General features: G+C 42.8%; 1 protein-coding gene across 2 annotated transcripts in view; it reads left to right on the top strand.

The window, feature by feature from the left end:
* Galnt7 (polypeptide N-acetylgalactosaminyltransferase 7) overlaps positions 1 to 16111 on the top strand; it is a 132348-nt gene that overhangs the window by 54817 nt on the left and 61420 nt on the right. For both annotated transcript variants that reach the window (XM_038326729.1, XM_038326728.1), the window contains exon 2: positions 7521 to 7981. In XM_038326729.1, the coding sequence (XP_038182657.1) occupies positions 7521 to 7981 (461 nt within the window). The remainder of the gene's footprint in view (positions 1 to 7520; positions 7982 to 16111) is intronic.

The raw sequence follows: 16111 nt of genomic DNA on the forward strand, positions 1-16111 counted from the left end.
GGCTTAATGGGTTTTTGTACCAAACTGAGTAGTAGGAAAAAGCTTGCTTAACCCCTGTTCAGTTTCTTAGCTGATGATAACCGCTTAGAGGGAGCATCAGTTTTGCACTGGGAGCACCCAGGACTCGTTCACCTGGAGGAAAAGCCTCGGTGGATAAGGAGTTCCTGGGAACTCTGCACCCTTGTCATCTGCTAAGAAGGGGAGCCAGTGTCCAGGAGGAGGTAGCTAAAAAGGATGTTTGGACCAGCCATCAGGAAACGGAGATAATTTTAGATGACTTTAGAGAGTTTATCATCACTCCACTGGTTGATTCCCGAAAACTAATGGGCGTTTTCCTACTGAGTATGTAGTGTTTTCAGTACATTTGATTTTTTTCATGAAGTCAGGAAAATCACAAAGTTTTCTTATCCTAACAACAGAAAAGAAACTGTTAAAGCTAGCGCAAAGATCCAAAGCCTTTAAGTGTACCATCTTGGGCTATTTTGTTGTTGATGTGTGATTGATTACTCGGGTTACTTGAGAAAATGATCGTGTCAGTGCAGAAGGATGCCTCATTTGAGAACAACAAATGAAGCTGAGCTGATCACACAGGCCTATAATTTCAGTGACTCTAGAAACTGAGGGAAGAAGATTATAACTCAAGGCCCGCCTGGGCTCCAGAGTAAGTCCCGGACCCTGCTTGAGCAACTAGTGAGACTCTGCCTCAGAAAAACCAGGATCTCAGTGGTAGAGAACTTACCAACATGAGCGAGGCCCTAGGTATACTCCCTGGTGTCTTTTAAACAAAATAAAAAGAAAGGAATATCAAAAGAGACTTGGGTATACAAGAAAATGCAAAGAAGGCTGGACCCGCTGTATAATGGTGAGACATCTCGGGATGCTCTCATGACATAGCAGGCTTCGTTTTGTTCTGACATTTAAATGTTCAGAAATACAATTTGACCAATTTTGAGGCAGATACCTGTTTTTGTGCTTGTCACACGAAACAGTTTAAGACAACTATAAGACAGACGTTATAGGATGTGTTTTTGTTTTCCTTTGTGTATCTGGAAACTTGGTTAAAAAAAAAAAAACCTTCCCAGTGCTTAAACTGGCAACGTGGAGTCGCACAGTCCTTGGGACTGTGCTCTCTGTAGTGTGTGGGAAGTCTGAGAGAAAGTCAAGCGAAGGGTGTAATGTCTAGCTATGTAACATAACGGGCGGCTCTCTGTCAGGATCTTAACGTTTCGGTCTCAAGGTCACATTTGAGGAAGTGGCATAAGGTACTCAGCCTGGTTGCCCTGCCAAAGTCTTGTCACTCATCTTTTGAGTTCCTAACTGGGATTCTCTGTGGGATGTGATCACTGTAATGTCAACTACAGACTTTTCTCCAGTCTGTTAAGTCTGGTACCTTCACAACAACAAAAGTACACAAACACCCTCCCCTAAGGTAGTCTGTTCCTTTCTCAAGATGATTCTCCTTGCCATAAGGTCAGCCTTTATCTTACTACATCACACCCAAAGCTTGTATGGAATTTCTATGCTTACATAAGTGTCCTGAGTGTAGAAACACACCTCAGTTCTGCCCTAGCTCCTCACGTAGACATTGCCATGGCAACATGTCTCCCTGGTTCAAGAGTCCTGTTTGGAAATAGTCATTCCTTACAAGAGATGATACCATAGAGCCTTCCTAACACTGAGACCCTGTAATATAGTTTCTCATGCTATGATGACTCCTCTCAACCATAAAATTATTTCGTTGCTACCTCATAACTGTAATTACTACTGTGCTGAGTTGTAGTGTAAATATCTGATATTCAGAATATATGCTGTGTGACCTCAAAGGGGTCACGACCCCTTTGAGGGGTCAAGAAGCTAGTAAGTAGGATCTCTGTTTAATCTTGGAGTTATCAATTTTAAGCCCTGATTAAGCACAAATTATCCCCTGCACACACATGTGCAAGCATGCATGCAGATTCTCTCTCGCTCTCTCCCTCTCCCTCTCTCTCTCTCTCTCTCTCTCTCTCTCTCTCTCTCTCACACACACACACACACACACACACACACACACACACACACGCCATCCAACATCCAGTAGGGCCACCACCTGCAGTGCCACCAACGTTCAGTGCTCTGAAAGCAGAAACACTTCAAGGTCTGGTCAGCATATTATCAGATGGGTTAGTTTAGAGTCCAGCTGTTGTTAAGCAGAACACCAAGGCCTGAGCATCCTACATCCCCACTCACATCCGGCCACATGTGTATTAGAGACTGAGGGTCCCTTCCTGCAAGCATCCTGTTTCCTTTAAAACTGGTAGCACTGAGCTGATTTTGACAGTCTCCCTTTCCCTGTTTCTTCCGTTGTGAGTGGCGAGTGCAGCCCAAGAAATAATATGAGTTTTCCAGTTAAAGGAGTGGGTGTTCTTTGTTTTTTAAATTTTTCTTTAGTGTGCTTGCTTGTTTGGGTTAAGAGAGTTTTTAGCCACTAAATAAAGCCTACCGTGTGATACGTTTTAAATTCGCTCATAAAGGTGATGCCGTTCAGCAATGGCCATTTTCTCTAAACTGTTGCTTACCAAGGGGCGTGTGACTACATAAGCTCATTCTCGGGATTTAGGATTTCCCATCCGCTCTAGATTACTGTCATTTGCTCTAAAGACCATTTTTATAGTCCTTTTAGATTAGTGTCATCTTTGCTAAGGCGTGATCACCCGAGGAAAATGGCACACATTTGGATTTGGGGGTTCAGGGCAGGGAGCATTTTATAACGTAAGGTGGATTCTGACTAGTCCGACTTCACTTCTATTTCACAGTGCCGTCTTGTGATAAGTGGTTGTGTTTTTCTGTCCTTTTCCACCTTTGTGAATGTAACCGTCCTGCAAAAGTACCTTCTGGTTCTCTTTGCCTTCCTAGCCAACAGTGATTCATTGACGTTGGCTGTACAGTAAGTCAGCTGCTATTATAGTACCATGAGTCATGGAGGCTTCTGACTCTCATTTACTCCCTGGAAGAAGGAGTGCACAGCTTGCTTCTCAGGGGAGTTAAGAATCACACTGCTTTCGAGCCGCTCTCCGAATCATATAACATTAAGAGCTGACATGATTATTCCTAATTGACATGGGGTTTGACAGACAATTCTAGTATTTGATTCTACCTTCACAGTTAATGACATTCAGGCTTCGAGAAGCTAGTAGATTCCGTTTTTCTGACACTGTAATATATCATTAGAGCACAATATCGTGCAGAGAATGTAGTTACGTCCCCAGTGAATTCATAAACTGCTGCTCAGAAGGGTCTGCCTGCTGATACGAGCCTGTGGGTCCCGATTCTATATTCTCCAGTATGTCTTTTCCTTTTCTTCTCTCCCTGTCTTCCTACAAAAGCACAGGTTTTAGGACTCATTTATTCAGTAAATTTCTATTGAGAAATTCCATACGAAGAGATTCTGAGGACATGATAGACATAGCCTTTGTCCCTCACCAAGCTTCCAGTCGAGTGCAGGGGTCCGAGGGACCTGGTCCAGCCCTTCACCTGTCACTGCATATAAAGTTTTATTGAACATAATCATCTCCATCTATTTACTTAGCATTTGTGAAAGCTTTCACACTACAATAACTTGCATACCTGTAAGAGAGACCTTGTGGTTTGCAAAATTAAAAAAAAAGGTACTGTTTGACTCTTAGATAAACTCACCCCAGCCCCTGCTTCTTAGGTAATAATAGAGACGTTCCATGAATGCAGCCTGGGGTGTAGAAAAGCCTTGTCGATATGTTGGAGAATGTCTACTGAGAGCTGTGGCCACGGGTGAAATAGAAGCAACCAAAGCTAATATCTTCATAATTGATTTCAGGAAAATCTATCTGACGGTTGGGAAGGAACAATGATGAGGGGAGACGGTGTGTGCATGAAGAGGGGGAGCATGAGGGTGGCATGAGGCTCAGCCTCACCAGTCAGGGTGCAGACTCTGCTCTCAGATAATTTAGTCAGCTCGTCCTGTGTGATAATGATCATCCCTCGTTCATGCGATGACACAGGCTCATGGATGAGAAGCATGTGGAATACAGTGTGCACAGTCATCACTGATAACTACTATCGAAATAATATTTCCTAAAGGGGACTGGTCAAAATTAAGTAAGTCACAGCGAGGAAAGCGAAAGCCGTAAAATTCAAGAGCTACCCAGATGACAGACCTGGCAGGAGATCACGAGAGACTGAATGTCGGTGAAACAGATAAAAACAAAACAGTAGGTTGACATGAGTTGTGGCTTTAGACTTCATCGGCCCAATAGAGGGCGGGTGACCCGTGGACTGAAATAGGAAAGACAGCAATGTCGTGGGAGGCGAGCGACCGGTGCACCGCGGGTGTGTTCAGTGGAGAGAACGGAGATGAGTGGATAAGGTTGGGGAAACAGTGGTGTGCGAGAGCTGGAAGTCAGAACTGGGGCGTGGCCTGGGGAATGAACAGAAGCAAAACATCAGCGTAAAACTGATTACCGAGCTTGGGAGGAAGTGAGGTCACCAGGGACAAAGAGAGAACACCCTTCTTATAGAACCCTGAAAATCGCTAACAGCTTGAAACTTACAAATGACCATTGAGTCAAAGGAAAGAGCAAAACGCCTGTTAGTGGAGGGTGCACATGGAGTTAGAATCCTTCTCAAATTCATTTCATGTGCTGTTCCATTCTGTTCTGACACTGCTTCTTCCTAAGAGATGTTAGGTAAGTGTAGTTAGGGTTCCTTTGGCTGTGAAGGGATACCATGATCACAGTAACTCTTATAAAGGAAAACATTTAACTGGGGTGGCTTGTTTGCAATTCACAAGTTCAGTCCATTACCATCATGATGGGGAGTGTGGCGGGGCACAGGCAGACAGGGTGCTGGCTACATCTTGATCAGGAGGCAACAAGAGCTGGTCTGTGACACTAGGTGGTATCTTGATCATAGGAGACCTCAAAGTCCGCCCCCACAGTGACACACTTCCTTTAACAAGGCCACACCTCCTAATACTGCCACTCCCCTGCCCACAGTAAGTTAGTGGCAGCATCGCTCTCCAGAACTCTCCTCCGTATCCAGCGCCATATCCAGCCCCGTTTCCTTCCCCAGCTTTCGCCAGTTCTCACATCGCCAATATGAAAAGTCAAAGGGAGAGAACGCCTGCTTTCTTCTTGTGTTAAATTTGGTTTGATGTCAGAAACGTTCTCACACCCTACAGTGTTTTCTAGTGATTTCTGTTTTGACTCATCAACAATACTGCATGCTTTTGGAAAAAGTCAAGAAACAGATTAGAGAAAGTGGCACTCCCCTATCACACCGGGGCTCCAACGTTTGCCCCTCTGTGGCAGAATCACTCTTACTTAGAATGCGTTCTTCTGATGACTGGCTGATCCTGAGGTCCTCTCCAATCCTTCATAAACATTTTTGGCAACATAGCGTTCTGGTTATTTACTCTTACTGTTTTAAGTTTTATGTAAAAGTAGTGAGCTTCATTGTGGCATTTCTGTGCGTCTTATGTTCCCCTTTCCCACTGTCCTTCTGGGGCCCCTGCCACCCTCTGGCTTGTTCTCTCCCCGCCCCCAAAGTTCCCCTCTTCTGCTTTCTTTTTCCATTGCCCTTTCTTTTTCTAGTTGTTTGCGGCTGACGTTATTAGGGCTCAAAAGTTAGATTCGAGCTAATTCTCTCCTAAACCACTCTGGGGCTCAAAAGCCCTTTCTTCTGGAAGAAAGGCTCCACATTAATACAGTCGAGCTATATTGTACCTTATGTTTCATGTGTCAGGGACAACTGTGTAAAAGTTTAAAGCAACCCCAAATGATGACTGTTTTTTTTTATTATTATCTTTGGGCCATTTTCTAATATATACAAAGGATTCTTGTCCATTGAAATGGAAATTGTGTATAATGGGATACAATTGATTGCTGCCCTGTGTGAGCTAATCTTCTTGACATTTATGTACTTGTTTGTTCTTTGGTTTGACCCTTGAATCCATTGTAACATGTTGCAGGTTCTTGTTAATGGAGTAACTAACATCTGCGTTCCATGTTAATCGTTTGTTATATAAACACACATGTATGTTCATATGCTTCTCTGGAGAAATTCGTAAGCGGCTGGTAGCTATGCTTGCCTCTCAGAAGGAAAGGCAGAAAACTTTGCTTTTCATTGTTTGCCTATTGGATTGGTAGCGTATTGACTACTATGCTTTTACTCAAATAAACTGATAATTTAAAAAAACCTGATTTTGAATTCTCTAAAGTCGGTCCTTAGCCACTCCTTACCTATTCCCATGTGGAATAACTTACTACAGAAGTCTCTATCTCTAATAAATAAAAGTGGACATCATCCTAAACATCCCCCTTGCACCTAGAACTCTCATGTATTCTTTAAAATCAAGTTTTGAACTTTAATTCTCAGGGTCATTCAGTTTAAAAATTTGAGGGGGATTGTGCTAGTTCTATTACTGACCTGTTAGGGGAGGGTGTCATTGAAGTGTGCGGTGACCTGGCAGACGAGCTGGCCTACTTTGCAGTTCACAGGGCGCCTTGTTTCCTACCCAGCTGTGCTGGCCCCTTTATCTCCCATGCCCAATTACAGCTAACACTCTGCCTTTCAGCCAGTAGCTCTTAGTAACTCTCAGGCTTGGGTGCATATTACAACCTGGGGTGCTATCAAAACTCCACATGCCCAGACCAATTAAAACACAGTACCCGGTAGTGGGCACTTTAGTATTCTTTAAGGTCCCCTGAGATGGTGCTAATGTTGAGAAACATCACTTTGTGGAAAGAATGGCAGTGGCTTAGCAAGAAGTTAGCGTATTGTACCTCAGGAGTAAAGAAAGCACTGAGGATTTCTGGCCGAAAGATTTATGTAGGTGAAGAGGGTCCAAACTGAAGATACTATTCTTCCACGTCAGGCCTGCCTTTGCCATATGACCTGGACATGGCAAAGTCAAATACAGAGAAGTTTAAACAAACATGGTGGCTTAGTTACAGTTATTTGGGGTTTGTTTGTTTTTGTAGCTATTCAGCCAAACTCTGACTGAGCAGACAGTTCTGAACTGGGACCAAATGCACGAGTTTACCTTGTTCCTCTGCCATTTGGGGCACAAAGCCAGCTGGCTGATGGGTGACATCCATCTGATATCACTGCTACCATATGGCCATGTTGCTAACAAAAGGTTCTGCTTGTCATATATCAGCTAACTGAAAAGCACTGCTATACCAAAGACCAATTAAGTGTCTGTCTCAATCACTGGGAAATCTTTTAGAGAGTGTTGAATTTATAAAGAGACAAGTAAAAATGTGTTCATTTATTTTGAAATAATAAGGTGAAAAAATAGCCTGTTCGGGATCATACTTCCTTCCTAGTCTAAAAGATGTCTCCCAGTGCAACATCCTGATTAACAGCATGTCCCGCTTGCATTTCACACTTTAAAATGTTTTATACTCACCTCAAGCTTTTCTTGAACATGGTAGTGTGTATCTTGAATTCTGCTGTGGTTGGTGTACTTTTGTGTACTCATTGTATATCCCCTCCCTTTTGTATAGGAAGGCAGAGATGTCATTAACCCCATGCCTAAACGAGGAGGCAATGGATTAGCTCCCGGGGATGACAGATTCAAACCTGTGGTACCATGGCCTCATGTTGAAGGAGTAGAAGTGGACTTAGAGTCTATTAGAAGAAAAAACAAGGCCAAAAATGAACAGGAGCGTCATGCTGGAGGAGATTCCCAAAAAGACATAATACAGAGGCAGTTCCTCACATTTAAGCCTCAGACATTCACCTACCATGATCCTGTGCTACGCCCAGGGGTCCTCGGGAACTTTGAACCCAAAGAACCCGAGCCTCACGGAGTGGTTGGCGGCCCTGGAGAGAAAGCCAAGCCGTTGGTTCTGGGACCAGAATACAAGCAAGCAGTTCAAGCCAGCATTAAGGAGTTTGGATTTAACATGGTGGCAAGTGACATGATCTCGCTGGACCGCAGCGTCAATGACTTACGCCAAGAAGAGTAAGCACATATCCTCTTCTTTCTAACTTGGGGCAGCTACTGTTATTATAGAGCCTTAGACTCAGGGAGGGTGTCAGGAATGAAGAAAATATCTGTGCCTTTGTTTCAGTAAAATAAAAGGACCTTTGTCAGGTGGACGAGGTCTCTATTTTTATCATCATATTGAAGATATGAAGTATTAATTTCTGGGGTCTCCTACATTGGTAGTAGTCAAAATGTGGTCCCATGACCATCACTCTATGATATTTTGTTTCTAGTCCATAATACATAAGTGAGCTTGCACCAGAATGAAAAGAAACTATACTACTAAATAATTTATCTATCGAATGGCAGAACTTTCTCTGTGTGTTTTCATTCTGGGACAAGAAAGCTTCTCTCACGAAATAGTAGCAAATGCTGATGCTGCTTTGGCCATCTCACGTCCTTGATTGGATTTATGCTTCCCAGGACTTTCCCCCCAATACTGAAACAGAAATCCCAATAGTTGCATATATGCAAGAGGGGGTCCTCAGAGAAAACTGTGGCCTACACTTTTAAACTCTTTTCACGTGTTACGGTTTCTAAGTGAAGGATTTTCAGCTCTTAAGCTTTTGATAGACAGCGCTTATTGAGTGAATTCAGAGCTTTCTCTTCTAGTTTATTCAATAATTGGTTCTACTACTGTGGGATCTAAGTAGCTTTCATGAGTGTGAATGCAAATTTAATTCGCTATGACTAGAAAACTCTTAAAAGGTATTCCTGATGTGCTGTTATGGTAATCCTTATTTTAAAAGGTTAACGCAGCAGGTGTACACACCGCTATATCCACCCACAAACACGCATGCATGGACCAGCTTTCTTTACGACTGTGTGGCAAAATTCCCAATATAGTACCATTCCTTGGATTTTGACATTCATACACTTGGTATTTAGACTGAGAAGCGATGAATGAAATATGAAAAACTGTGGCAATGGAGGAACAGCACTGTGATGGCGAGAGACATCCATCTTATACAGAGAAGTGTCAGCATCTCATGGGGGTTATGAAGGAAGACTCTTTGGACAATTTGTTCCTACTGGAGCCTGAGTCATAAGATTGCCAGATTTAACATCTCAAAATACAGTATATTTAGTTTAAGTCTGAATTTCACATAAATAATTAAAAACATTAGAATAAATCGTTGTCAACTATGGGCATAGCTTAAGGTTTTTTTTTTGGTTTTTTTTTGTTTTTTTTTTGCTTATTTGAAATCTAAATTTAGCTAGGCATCCCATGGTTTATCTGGCAACCCTCCCAGTCAGGCATGAGGTGGATGTTGCAAAGGTTGAACCTGCAATGTAAATGCTCTTTATTCGGGTGACAGGGTCTGTAGGAAGCTTGAGTCTGTTCCCATTATCTGAGCATAGCTTTTATCCGTTCTCTGTATTCTTATGCCACTGTTGAAGGAAGGGTAGGGTGGGCGGAGAAAGTGTCCATCATTGTTGTCTTTCTCCTGCATGCCAGGACGTCCTAGTGTTCTGGAGCTGCTAGAATAGTTCTCACAACTGACCTGTGAAAGAGTTCTCACCTGTGTTTATAAAGCCTAAGCCTATAAACCCAAGAAAGTGGCAAAGGTACGACTCAACCAGTAGGCATTTGTGTGTGAAAGTGTGTACTGTGTGTTAAAATACGTGGTGTAAGACACCAGTGCAGCATAGTTAATTTCTGATATAAACTCATGGTAAGGAAATCACATCAGACACAGTTCACAGGAGAGAGGCTTTGGGTTGTCACCCCCGAGGACATATCTGAGCACTCTCAGAGCTATTTTTATATCTCTACCCCCACAGTCTCTCTCCATCAACCATGTCTCTCCTGAACTATTGCAGAAGCTCACTAACTGCTCTATTTCGTTTCTTTATTTTTTTGTTTTGTTTGTTTGTTTTTTGAGACGGGGTTTCTCTTTGTGACAAACCTGGATGTCCTGGAACTCACTTTGTAGACCAGGTTGGCCTTAAACTCGGAGAGCTCCGCCTGCCTATCTCCCTAGTGCTGGGATTAAAGGTGCATGCCACCACCAGCTGCTCTCACTTTTCTGTTATTGCCTGTTATTCACAAAGCCACCAGTGTGATCCTTTAGAAGCCCAAACAGGGTTATTCTGTGCCTTTTCATTGTAGTTGACATAAGCGCACACTTGTCACTTGCACAGCTCTCGCCTTGTGACTCCGCCTTGCAGCCCTCCTCTTGCTGCCCTGCCCCCACCTGTGCGGGCCCTTCTCAAGACCTCTGTGTGCTGTCCTCCTGCTTGCCTTCTCCTTTTTATCTTGCTGGATCCTTCCCGTTCTTTACACCGTACTTAATGGGACTTCTCTACCTTTGGCATCTAATTCTATTGCCAAGTTCTTTCGCTTACAGGACCCACCATATCTCCAAATTAGATGCTGGCTGATTTAGTGAATTAGCTCTCCTATCAGACGATAAGCTGAGATGGAGAACGTTGTTTCCTTCACTAGGTACTTCCAGGTCAGCAGGACCAAGCTGGGAAATACCTTTTGAGTGAGTGAGTGAATGAATGAATGAATGAGTTCTGCCCCTGGCTTTGTTACCAGACATGAGATATTTGATCTGCCATTTACCTTCTCCAACTTTAGTTATTGATTCTTAACACTAGGTTTGACAATACTGATCTCTCAGGGTTGGGATCAGAATTTAATGACATAGTAAACCAAAGATCTTTTGCTGCAGTCCTGTTGATTAAAACCTTAAGTATGATTGGCTCATTTGACTGCTGTGGAGTTTTCCCGGTACCTTATCATCACACTGGGGTGTCTTCAGTTACTGTTTAACCTCGATATTCTCCATCACTCTTCAGGAGACATCACCGTTGCCTGATCCGTCTTCCTTCTATCTGCAATGCCCCTTCCTGTCCCTCTTCGTGCCTTCCATAGGCCACTTGTTTCCCACGTTCTATTCTCTTCCACGTCTGCAGCAGAACCTAGAAATAACACATGCTTTCTTTTCATCTGTCATTCCTATTAAGTATCGTCGCTGCCCATCAAATAAATCTCTCTGACACTCTATCTTTGCATCTGCTCCTGAGCCTTTCCTTGAAGTTTTTTTTTTTTTATTAAGGATACCCCCTTCTTTGAAAATATATTTCAAAAGACTTAATATAATTACCGTCAGAAACATCTTAACTGAATGCAATTTATTTTTAAGATTGAACTCCTTTACACACAAACACACACACACAAACACACACACACACACACACACACACGTGCACACATGCATGCATGGACGCGCACATGCACACACACAATGTCAGAGCTGGGAAGATCAGTCTTCAGGGGACAGAGCTCAGGTCCCTAACACTGGTGTGAAATCCTAGCAGCTGTGGCAGCTTTCCTGTAACCCCAGCACGTCAAGGGCAGAGATAGGCAGGAGCAAGCAACTAGCCAGACTAGAGCTGGCGAGCTCTGGGCTCACCAAGAGAGATCTTGCCTTCATCTTCCATCGGTGGTGGAAAGTGACGGAAGAGGACACTTAGTGGAAACTTCTAGGTTCCACGTAGACACGTGAACACCACATATGTGCAAGGAACCAGAAAGAAAACCATAGCTTCTCTTCCTCTTTCAACACTGAAAACTCAATGTAAAGTGACAGACAATTTAGTAGATTTATGCTAAGTCAACTCTCTTAAGAGTGTTCTCTGTTAGTTCTTTATGTTTTTACAAACAGCATGCGAACAGCATGCATATTGTAGTGTGAAGCGGCGGGGCCGTGTCCTGCCACCCGGCAGCGGCTAGCTTTACACCCAAAATGATTACACGGAAACTGTATTCTTTTAAAACACTGTCTGGCCCATAGTTTTAGCCTCTTATTGGTTAATTTTTACATCTTTTTTTAACCCATATTTAGTAATCTGGGTAGCACCACGAGGTGTGGCTTATCAGGAGAGATCTTAACCTGTGTCCATCTCAGAGAGGAGCAGCATGGAGACTCACTATGGCGACTGCCTGAAGCGTCTCTCCCACTCTACTTCCTGTTCCCACAATTCTGTTCTGTCTGTCTCTTAAAGGGCCAAGGCAGTTTTCTTTATTAATTAACCAATGAAAGAAACATAGATAACTCTCCTCCATCATTTCCCCTTTTTCTGTTTAAACAAAAAAGAAATGCTTTAACTTTAACATAGCAAAATTACATATAACAAAACAGTTATCAAGCAAGAATTACAGTTACAATATTTAAATCTATTTTATCTTTTATCATAACTAAGGAAAACTATAACTATTGAACCATTCTTTAACTCCATCAAAGACTCCAGAAGGATATAATGCTACCTAAGTAAACAAGAAATAAGTAACTTATAAAACTCTAGAAATGACAGAGACAACTCGCTGCCTGGACAGTCACCCAAAGTTCCTCTGTACCGTTGGGGCATCCATCTTTGGGCTTCAGGCCCATAGTATCCAGCAGACATTTCCATGAAGCAGAAAAATTCCAAAGACAGTTCAATCATTTTCTGCTGTGTCCTGCAGAACGTCTCGCAGACTCTTTTACGAATCAGGAACCCTGAGAGACCATCTCACCTTTAGGCAAGTTCAGCAGTCCTCTCTCTGCGGGTTCTTTGTGTCCAGTTTATGCAACAGTCCAGCCAAGAGCAGTTTCTTGCCCAAATGGCTAGCAAACTCCATAAGTAGCCTCTTTGATGCCCATCTTCCTCTCGAAGTAGATTGGTGCTGCCAGGAGCAGACGTGTCTCATTGTCATGAAAAACCCTAAGTTATTAAAACATTAAATGTCATATTCTGCAGTCTTTGAAAGATATGAAGAATGTCTATCTAACTGAAATATATCTCTATATATCTAGAAAATCTAATAACATGACTACAAGTTTGACTATTATCAATGATTATCCATTAACAACCTATATTTCCTAATTATACATTACATTTTTAAATGAACTACACAATCACAATACCTTAATCAGTATCAGAAATACATATACATATAACAAAATTGACCTTAAAAATCTATACCAATGCAAATTATTCATATCTATATCATCTCCCCCTTTAAATGTAAAAGAACATTTATAAACAATATTTGGGAAAATGGGCGCAGTTTTTTCTCTCCAAACTGCTTTCTGCTGAATGGGGGCGTTGTTATTTAGGTCTTTTATGGTATAACCTGTCTGCTAGGTTCATCTCAGTCGGCAGTTGAGCGAAGTAATTTTTTGAGGGTGTTCACAGCAACCTTTCAGGAGGACGTGGTCTATCATACCATATTGGGATAGAAGCAATCCACAGAGTCTCGTCCTCTGTGAAAACAAAAGAAGAAACTCTTTTTTAAAGCATCATGTTTTTAGATCCAAATCCTGAAGTCATATCGTTAAGATGTCCATTTTGGTCTAGACTGGCAGCCCATATAATGAAATGTCTCTCTGTACTTAGCTCCTTTACAGTCAAAAAAATCAAAGAAAACACAACAAAATACATAATCTAGACTCTCTGTGAATTTTTTATTTTTATGTGGCTTATTTTTATTTTATCACTTTATTTTGTCTCTTTAAAGACTTTAGCCTTTTTTTAGGCATTAACTTTATTTTTTATATTTTTTTTCTCTCAAGCCTACATATATTTATCCAACACTGTGACTCATTTAAAAGTCTTTTATGTCTGAATCTGTCCTATTGTGAATCTGTAATTTTTTACTATCCAAGAGCATTTTTTAAAATGTTAACCACTTTTTAAAAACTTAAGTTGCGCCATGTAGAGGTAATACAGTACCGCATGTTTTTAGCCAAGTCTAAACCTTAACTGCGCTGTTATCATGGTAATTATGATAGATCCTGTCCGAGATCAGCACAGTTCAGCATGGCAGAGCAGAGCCAAAGCCGCTCCTGCCTCAGTCATTTGGTGCCCCTGAGCCGCACACAGTTCCAGGCACACAGCAGTCGACATTGGAGCCGCACTCAGCAGTTTAATTTTGAGACTGAGCATGTAGTACAGAAATTCTTTTCTTCCAAGTTACAGCCAAATCTGACGCGCAGAGCACCGTGAAGCCTGGAAACATCTCTCTGTATGGCGGCAGAAATCCGCCATGCTCTCCCGCTCGCCTAAGCCTGATTTTGTAATCTGCTCAGGTGCAGGCAGGGAGCAGGGAGCCATTGGCACTGTCTCAGAGCACTCTCCTTCCGATCCCAAGAGGGAACACAAATATCCAGTCCATAAAAGCCACTGAAATGCTTTAAAGCCAGAGTTTGCACTGGCAGCACAGCACCAGGAAGCCGCGTTTTAAAATGACTCAGCTTTTTTTTTGTCGCTATTGCAGAAACAGAAAATCTCTCTACGGCACGTCCAGGCAAACAGCAAAAAGCTGTGTTAAACTCTCTCTCCTTTATTTAAAGCCCTCTCAGGTTAAAAACCTGAGTGGATTTAGCCCCACATTGGGCGCCAATCTGTAGTGTGAAGCGGCGGGGCCGTGTCCCGCCACCCGGCAGCGGCTAGCTTTACACCCGAAATGATTACACGGAAACTGTATTCTTTTAAAACACTGCCTGGCCCGTAGTTTTAGCCTCTTATTGGTTAATTTTTACATCTTTTTTTAACCCATATTTAGTAATCTGGGTAGCACCACGAGGTGTGGCTTACCAGGAGAGATCTTAACCTGCGTCCATCTCGGAGAGGAGCAGCATGGAGACTCACTATGGCGACTGCCTGAAGCGTCTCTCCCACTCTACTTCCTTGTTCCCACAATTCTGTTCTGTCTGTCTCTTAAAGGGCCAAGGCAGTTTTCTTTATTAATTAACCAATGAAAGAAACATAGATAACTCTCCTCCATCAGCATATGGCACACACCACCCTCTTGCACCCCTCACAGAGAACGGGCTTCTTAATCCTGCCAGGGACTGTTGGACTTCCAACCCCTTGCGGCTGTACCCTTGCCTGTGCCATTCACATAAGCGAGCCGCCTGCAAAGCTTAGTGACCTGCTTTGGGTTGATGGTCCAGCTGTGACATCTAACTCTGCGGTTAACTTGCTCATCCTTGTGGCTGTTCCCGAGCCATCTCTGATGAATGTTCTGTACCCAAGCAGCCGGGGAGAGCTGCCCAGCTGCCAGCATGACTCATGGATGTAATGCTTTGAATTGCATTCGCTGGCTTGGTAATTTACTGGTTGTTGATAGCTTATTAAGAGCCTAACAGTATTTTGAGTGCTCTGGAGCCTCTGTCTTTTTTTTTTAAGACTTGAGCCAAAAATGACCTTTCTTGCCTTCTCATTTATTTTTAACAATGAAGTATAATTTATTGTAGTTCAGCATGTCTTAACTGGTATGTATCTGGTATATCCAGTTAGCCGGCCAGGGGATCCAACAATGAGAAAATACAGCCTCTCTCCCCAAGAGGCTCACCATCTGTCCTCAGGGAGGAATGAAGAATGTTGGAAAGTAAAAGAGCCATCAGAAACATGTGAGCAAAGACAGGGTTCAGAACAGGCAGTGCTCACGTGGGGAGAGGGCCGAGGATCCAGGGAGAGGACACTGGGGAAAACCTCGGAAGTGGGTAGAATGTTCTGAGGAAGAAGGTATGTTAAAACATCACAAATGAGTGGCCAGGCTTGCTTGAATCATGTAGAAAATAACAACAATAAGCAAAGCTGGTGCCGTTGGCAGTTCGTAATTCCGTTCACAGAGTTTGTTTTGAGCTTGGTAGTCAGAAGAAGGGTGATGGAGAGACTTCTAGACCAGAGTCTAGGATGGATCTGGAGCAGGGAGAGGACCAGTTAGGGGTTATTGGTAGTAGAGTAGTAACCCCAGTAGAGGTTGCAAGAGACTCGGAAAGGATGGAAGACTCTTCCATTGGCAGGTGGTGGAGTGGAAGGAAGCATCTAAGATAAACTCATGGCTTTCAGGCCCCATAACAAAGAAATGGAGGCAGTTAGAGATAGATCGGCTAGAACAAGCTGCTCTGTCCGCGGCCCGTTTGCCTAAACGAGTTTACTCCTCAACTCTAGGGAATTCATGCAGCCAGTTAATAAGAGGAACACATCTCTGCTAAGAAATGGAGAGTTCTACTTGTGGTTATAATAAATTATTTTCTAATGAAGTTTGGGATTTCTTTCCAGTACTGTGAATGGCTGATACAGACACATGAAAAAAAAAATTCT

The sequence above is a fragment of the Arvicola amphibius genome, chromosome 4, assembly GCF_903992535.2.
Source record: "Arvicola amphibius chromosome 4, mArvAmp1.2, whole genome shotgun sequence".
Taxonomy (NCBI): Eukaryota; Metazoa; Chordata; class Mammalia; order Rodentia; family Cricetidae; genus Arvicola; species Arvicola amphibius.